We start from the raw sequence: 8,331 nt of genomic DNA, 5'->3' as shown, positions 1-8,331 counted from the left end.
AAATTTCGCCAAACTGGGCGATGCTGTCGTTCACCGTTCGCCCAACTATTTCGCCTACTTAAACAGAATTAGAGCGGTAGCGAAAACAGCTGATCCCATTTGGTCGCCTTTATAATTTGGGTGACCATATTTAGAAAAAACTAAACCATATTTAGAAATGAGGAAATGATAACAAATATAAATTGTAAAACAAAGAAAGATTATTATAAATAATTTGTTTCAAGCCAGATTTAACGAATCCACTACTATATTTTTCAAACAACAAAAAAAAATCGTGTTAGGTTGTTTTCTTTTAAAACTTTGAAAGCAAAAAACAAATACGGCCACCTTTGGCACGCACAGCTGTCATCGCCCAGCAGGGCGATAGAAATAAATCTATCGCCATGAAACGCCGCCAAGCGAACTTCGCATTTCGCTTTGGCTGTGTTCTATTTCATATGCTTGCGGGTGTTCTAATTTTGACAGCGCGAATTTCGCTGTAGTGAGTTCGCCGTTCGCCGGCATTGTATTTCAGCTATAAATGTGAAAACTTGCTGCATGCTGAGAAATATCAAACAAGAAAACTCCGTGATGGACGCCATGAGATGGAGTAGCGCTGTGTGGCAAAGAAATGCGGCCAATTCGACGGGCCTTAAAAATTTAAATTGGCTTTTGTGATCCGCATCCGCGGTATCAACAAAGTTGCACAAAAAGTGCGTAGTTTTACAGTTCTGTCTTCGCCACATTAAAACGGTGTGTTCATCAAATTGAGCAAGGCAACCATTAATATGCTACGTATGCCGAACCCCCTATATGTGGTTATCCAAATCTTAAATCAGTTTGTGAATTGATGTACAAACGTGGAATGGTCAAGCGTGTCCCAATCTCTGCTTTGTGATCGAACGCAAATTTCGCGAAGCGCACGAAATTCAGTGCGTTGATTCACTTCACTTCAAGAAAGCCCCCAACTTCCTGTTGCTATTCAAGCTCAACACATCAACCCGCTTTAAGAAGCCCTTGGTTTCATTTTCCTATTCCTCCGTCCCTCTTTTTTATACCTTCCACCTACCCTTCCGGCCTCCCTATGTCTTTTCCCCTCATTTCTTAAGGGAACCACAATGTATAGCCTAATCCATGTCTAAGTGTGCCTTCACCTGCGGAGGCGGCCCTCCGATCTAACCTAATATAACCTACTCTAATGGTCTCAAGAAATGACGATGAATCCGAGGCGTTGAAATGGAGATTAGAAGATGGTTTCCCTAATTATCGCTATAAACATCACTCAGTAGACTTTTGGTGTCACACAGAAGCCTCTTTTCTTCCTTACGAACCAAAAAATATTTTAAATTTTACCTAACCTCATATCCTCAGGAACGCCCCTACGTACTCTACACGCACAAACTATACACTGATGGGTTGGGTTCCAACACACCCGTTGTGTTGACTAGTTGGATGCGAGGTGCACTCTCGCGCCCACATGTCAGTCTCTTTCCACCGAAATTTTCAAAAGGTTTTGCTGGACATAGTTTCCAAGTGACGACGGCTAATCAACCGCCTTTTATATTTCGTATACAAAAACTATCCACCGGCGGCACTACGAGCACCAATTGGGATGGCGTCGAATATCGTTTGCTCAACTTGATTGCATCGAAGCTCAATTTTACACTGGATATAATTGAAGTACCGAACCGAGCAGATGGCAATAGGTGGTTTATCCATACAATTTCTTTTTCCTTTTTTTTTTGATAAATGCAGCTAACAACCTAACTCACTCTAAACCGTTTAGTGTTTCCGATAATATAGAATTGCAAGTTGCACGGCGAGCTGCTGATATCGGCATGTGTGGACTATATATTACCGAGGAGCGACTCACAGAGACCGACATGTCAATTGGGCATTCACGCGATTGTGCCAGCTTTATTACGCTTGCATCGAAAGCGTTGCCAAAGTGAGTTAGAATTGCATACGAGTACTTTACCGTGAATTTCCTATTTCTGCATTTCATTTCAGATATCGCGCAATTATGGGACCATTTCAGTGGCCTGTTTGGGTTTGTATTGTCATCATTTATTTGGGCGCAATATTTCCCATTGTCTACAGTGATCGATTAACTTTGCGCCATTTGATTGGAAATTGGGGTGAAATGGAAAATATGTTTTGGTATGTCTTTGGAATGTTTACGAACAGCTTGACTTTCTCCGGCAAATATTCGTGGGCTAATACGCAGAAGACATCAACACGAGTTCTCATAGGCTCTTATTGGTTATTTACGATTATAATAACCGCCTGTTATACTGGCTCTATTATTGCATTTGTTACACTGCCAGCCTTTCCGAATACCGTTGATTCGGTGAATGATTTATTGGGTCTCTTTTTCCGCGTAGGAACTTTGGGTAAGTAAAATATTGTACTTAAGGTTCAGAGCAAGTTCAAAGAGAGGGGGGAAACGGACATGCGGTGTGAGTCTTTTCTCCTTGGCGAACTTTCGCTCCTCGTTTTAAGAAAAAATTTCGGGGCTACCCTCTTTAGCTTTTTTGCAAATCCAAAACTATTTTACTAATGTCGGTATCACTACATCGGTTCTCATTAGTCTTATTCGTAAGACGTATTTGACAGTCCCTGCTAGAATTGTACCACTGGATCCTATAATCGGCTCCGATCCAATTGGATATTGCGAAGACTTGCAGTTCTACAATTTGCGGGATATTTCTAAGTGGTTGAAGGGTTGCTGGATACCATCATTACCAGAGCAGGGCCCAATTAGCTCTCTAAGCGCCATTTTGATACACTGGAACCTCTGATATTTTCTACTTCAGAGATTCGTTGGTATCTTTTTACCCCTTGGACCTCTTGATGGATCCACAGGAGCCCGATGTTCTCCAAATAGACAGTGTCTCTTGAGTGCGGCTTCATTAAGAGGTCTTGAACCCAGATGAGTGAAATTTCTATTGACTCGGGCATCAACCATAAGGTACACTTGCAATTTCTGCCTTATTTAGAATTTGTTATTGCTGATGGCAGTGTCAAAAGTGCTGATCGGCTACCGCAGAATACGTATGATTTTATTTTTTGGTGTTGCTTTTCAATGCAGTACAGGCCCTCTTAATCCCCAGCAATTTATTACGGAGGATGTTAGCTGAGTGGGATAGTCAGAACGATAGAGAGAGAGAAATATTAAGCATTTACCCCAATGCCGTCTAGAAGGAAAATTCACCTGAAAGTACCCGGACGATTAAAGAATAGGCACGAAGGACTTCAAAGAGCATTGGAACTATGTTGCCAGTGCAGACTCCGATCTTTCGGAATCTCGATTCCAGCAATTAACGCCGATTGAATAACTGGTTTAATTGTGGCAGGGGAAGAAAATCATTTAAAGTTACCTCCAGATGCCAGCCGGATCCAGGTCCATCCTGTCAGTATAGAAAGAATGTGTTGGTAATTATTCCCTACCTAAGGTACCTTCTTCCATGAGGAACTTCAGGTATCAGTTTATTTATTGGAGCCAGGAACAAAGGTACTACAATACTGGCTAAAGGTCTGCTCAAACAAGCGTATTGTGCTGCAATTCCGGACAATATATATGCGCGGTACAATCAAACATATCATCGTACCGCGCGGTACCGTATCGCAGATGTTTGTGTAGGCCTTGAAACTGTGTACACTGACCCAAACTAAAAAAGTGATTCTCTCAGACCCCAAGATTCGTCAACACTAACCGAAAACTTTCAGTGCGCAATTTGCCTTTAACTAGTCCTGAGTTTTATATGTTAGTTTGGAGTTACGCCCAGATATATCCCTTCTGCCAAAAGACTAAGATATCGGGATATTAAAACCTTCCAATTTCCCGCGTTATGAAAACTGTGGTTGTCTTATGAAGGTCCAGACTTGGCGGATCTCTATGCCTTTGAACAGACCTCGCTGAAAATGGCGACAATGAACAAACATCATTCGCGGATGTAATTAAATTCTTGCGTTTTTGGGAGTCCACTATCGCAAGATCAGACTTTTTTATATTTTTTTTTTCTTATTTAGTAGATTTTTGTTTTCAGACCAGTAGCTCGTTTCAGTAACAATTATCTACCAAGGCGAATTCATTTATGACTATTTCCGGATTAGATTCGCTCAAAGCATTAGCATACTAAACGTGGCCTACTAGTATCAGTCTACTTAAATTTCGAACTTCATCTGGTACCTCAAGTGACCAAACGTTCATTGCGTGCAGGATTGACCTACCTAACCTTGTTATGCGTCATTCTAAGACCATATATTTCTGACTAATTAATGATAAAACCTCCGATGGTAATACTCTAGCTCAGTTTGGAAGTAACGCAACCTTCATTCATTGAAAGACTACTCGGTGAATGTACTTGCGCCGCGAAAAATACAAAACATAGAATGTCCAACATTATTGAGGACACTTGGGTCGTTGTCCTTAGTGATGACTCCAGTTTGCACAGTAACAGGCCTGTTCAACCCGTAGCAGAAACTTGTAAGTTAATCCCGCATCATCAATTCTTAACAGCTGCAACAATGTGGACCAGAAATGATATTTACTTGCATTCCGTGAATTCCAATCAAAAAATTTTCTGTGTAATCCCCTACCAATATTCGGAGTTGCGCTTTTTTTGCCTCTCAGAAAGGCCTTACACCTAAACATCCCCCGGAGTTGGTCCAGGGATCGCTAAGCTACTTTGTACCAATATATACAAGCCTAACAAGGAAACATTCTAACACAACTGAAAGAGAGGTCAGACATAACCATGTCGCCTAATTTTGGGCGCACCGTTAATGAGCACAAGTCCTTGATTGCCTCTGAGCTATCACGGTAGATATTCACCTATCTTATCGGTGGCACACAAATTGGCTTCCCATCGTCTGCTTCTTTATTATCAGTCGTAGCTTCCCGATAAATCCGAAAGTGATTAGGAAACCTAAGGTCTAGGCTACAGATGTATCGGTGCTTGACGTGACTACCTGCCACAATGACTTGACATCATGGTGCTCCTAAGCACAACGGATCAATTCAAATGCATTGATCAGCGCCCTGAAATGCAAGCACTTCAGTACCAATTGGCAGTGTGGGGTGGACACACTAGCCACCTTGGTAGAGATCGAGGCCCATCTAAACCTCTGCCGTACTATGGGTCCGGCACCCGGTTGCAATGCAACTCCACATTCAACCACAGCTGGTTCTACCCGCATTTGGGTTTAAACCACAGCCACCACGATACTCCGGAGGGGTCGCACCAAGAACAAACTGGAGTACTAGTATTTCCAACGCTCGACTAGTATTTCCAACTCAGAGTAGCCCTTCCTTTTCATCTGCTACCAACATCATGATCCGCGTTATATATTTTCATGTCGTATGACATGGCCGAGCTGTGTTTCAATTTACTGCACTTTGTTCATGGTGTTGTAAAGCTCATACACTGATTTTTGCATCGTCTGCGGTACTCGCCACTACTGATATTGAAGCCTTCCGTATGTCGCCTTACATTCTGGTAGAATTTTCGGGCGTTTTTCCAGTCGGCCAGCATTTAAAACTCTTCGCACTCTCACTTCTTATTACGGAAAATACGTCCTGCTTCCTCTTCCGCTCTCTTTATCGGTCCCACATAGCTCGCGTTGCACCCGATCGCTGCATGGCCCTGTAGATGGCATGTTTTCATGCCTCGTCTCCTACTACTTCAGCTGCCGCGGTGCGTAATGAGTTTGAAATGTGGTTGTGTGGAGGATGATTTTGGTTGCAGTAGTCCACGTATGTGAGCCAACTTACGATACACTTGCATTCGGCTCAAGCAGCTCACAACTTGTGGTGTTTACACCAAGTATCCTCTGGGTAGCGATCGAACACCGGTTCGAGTGCGAGTTGATTTTGAGAAGGAAAACCCCCAGCTATGGGTTATGCGCTGAGTTTGGGGCCCACCACGTTAAAACCCCTGCCAATAAAAGGTTAAGTTCAGCCTCAGATGAGACTCCTTCCTTTGACGACGACCACGGCAAACGATTATAACACTATGATTTGAAGGTGATTTGATGCACCTGGAATGTCCGGACCCTTAATGTGAAAGGTGCCTCCGCCCGGCTGGTTGATGTCACCGAAAAGATACTGCAGCTGCCATGTAAAGGAACGCAAATTCAGTGTTGGATTTGTTATGGTAGACACTCCGTCGCCAAGTACTTTCTACATGGTATACGGCCGTCTAGACACAATCCAAATCAAAGCGAGATTCTTCGCCAACTCGATCATGTGCGCTCACTACCTGTCGGAAGAGGGGGACGAGGCGTCCATGGATCTCTTCTGTAAGCGCAACGAGATAGTGGTTTTAGTCTAGGTTTGGCGCTCTTTATCATCTCATACGCTTAAAATTGCTCGATAATGTCGTCAGACAATGGAAGAGATGGCCTACTCGTACTTTTTTCGCTTCTTCACTGCAAGAAGACTAACCGTTTCCCGAACAAAATCCTCAGCCTGGACGATGTCGCGCAAAATTCCGACTGCGAACCACCCCTAAATGCTCGAAGTCACCTTCTACAGCCTGCTCTCTTTCTCGGCGCATGCAACCGCAATTGTGAATCAAGCACAGCCGCAACAAAGTCCTTAAATAACTGGCACATGAAACGTTGTTGGCAACTTACAAGGAAATTGGCCAGCCGGTTCTAAGCTATGCAGACCTGTCAGAATACGGCACTCCGGGAAGCCACGAAATGCCTTCTCATACCGTTAGAACATCATCTCCATAGAGTGGTCACCCGAACCTACTCCTGCTTTCGGCAGAGCCCTTGCCAAGGCACGGCAGAAGGCCCGGTGTCCCGACGTGTATATACCAACCACTGGACCCGATTCTGTACAGACAAGCCATAAACGGCATTCATAGGGAGTCTGGCTCAAACTATGCCAACTCCCGACTACAATCCTTAAATGTCGTTTTAGGAGAAATACCACCTACCGTTGATAAGACAGAACAGAGGTTCAACTGTCCCGGTAGACCCGCACCACGCTTTTTCAACTTCGTTCGAATACTGACGTACTTCTGAACACCATTTTACTGATGCGCTGACGATCGTCGGCTATGACGATGACGATATTCAGCATAGGGCCGAATATATGTGCACTAAACCTAGTAATCTTAATAGAGACTAGTCTGTATCTTCTTATCAACATTGTACAACGATGCCTCCCATAACAGATTGTTCCATCACCTACATATAGACAAATGTTATCGAACGCTCCTTTAACTTTATTTACTTTAAGAACGGAGGACTAACTTCGGTAGAGTATATTCCAAATATACCTTCCTTCTTCTGCAGACAACAGCGGTTGGGAGACTTGGTTTCAAAACTCCACGCACGTACAAACAGCGAAGCTGTATAAGAAAATGGAGTTCGTTTCAACTTTGGAGGAGGGTATTGGCAATGTTACACAAAGTTTCTTCTGGAATTACGCTTTTCTAGGCTCTGCGGCGCAGCTGGAATTCATGGTGCAAAAAAATTTCACCGATGAGTATGTGCAGCTAACTCTTGAACAACGTAAGTGCCACATTTATCTTTACAACGTTTTTCTCCCACCCAGGAACATATCGCGTCGTTCAGCGCTTCACCTCAGCGAGGAATGCTTCGCGTTATTTCAAGTCGGTTTTCTCTATCCGCGCCACTCCGTTTATAAGCGCAAAATAGATTCAATGATCTTATTGGCACAGCAAAGTGGCTTAATGAGCAAAATACTGAACGAAGTCCGTTGGTCTATGCAACGTTCCGCCAGTGGAAAACTGCTGCAAGCTCGTCAAATTCATTGCGCGAGCGCATACAAGAAGAGCGACAATTGACCACTGCCGATACCGAGGGAATGTTTCTACAAATGGGTATAGGTTATCTATTAGGTGCGGTGGCGCTCATTTCCGAAATTGTGGGCGGCATAACAAATAAGTGCCGTCAAATCATACGACGTTCGCGTAAGTCCATTTCCAGCGCATGGTCATCGAGACGCACCTCTGTGGATGATGAAAATGCGCTGCATCGCACTGCAGCCGAACAAGTGGCGCACGAATACCGCAAGGCAGCGAAACGCAAAGCTGAGAAAGAGTGCGCAGACAAACAAAGCTTTGGCGTGCGTGAGTTTAATCTGACAAAAAAGACGCTGAAAGAGATGTACGGCAGCTATTACAAAAAGGAACCGAGCTATGTGTTGAAGGATGGCAAATTACTGCTTGAAACGGAAGAAATTTCTTCCAGTTCCGCGGATTGTAATTCACGCGAATCAAGTGGCGACATACCTGCAACATTGATACTACCACTGCATTGTTATGTTTAAAATAACTCACCAACGTTGAAACTGCTGAGTGTTGCGATGCT

The 8,331-nt window shown here is 43.7% G+C and overlaps 2 protein-coding genes across 2 annotated transcripts in view; both read left to right on the top strand.

Moving 5' to 3' along the window:
• Positions 1-8,331, top strand: part of LOC118741843 (S-adenosylmethionine synthase-like) — a 96,584-nt gene that overhangs the window by 71,662 nt on the left and 16,591 nt on the right. The window lies entirely within an intron of this gene.
• On the top strand, positions 1,178-8,290 carry LOC118741492 (ionotropic receptor 21a-like). The gene is given in 7 exon segments (XM_036473493.1): positions 1,178-1,264; positions 1,351-1,685; positions 1,766-1,927; positions 1,990-2,372; positions 7,291-7,483; positions 7,553-7,755; positions 7,758-8,290. Coding segments are annotated over 7 exon segments (1,896 nt in total).

Source organism: Rhagoletis pomonella, unplaced genomic scaffold, assembly GCF_013731165.1.
Source record: "Rhagoletis pomonella isolate Grant_MI unplaced genomic scaffold, Rhpom_1.0 Rhpom_scaffold_00006, whole genome shotgun sequence".
In the NCBI taxonomy this organism is placed as follows: Eukaryota; Metazoa; Arthropoda; class Insecta; order Diptera; family Tephritidae; genus Rhagoletis; species Rhagoletis pomonella.
Note: the sequence above shows the minus strand (reverse complement) of the source record. Positions and strands in the feature narration are given on the sequence as shown.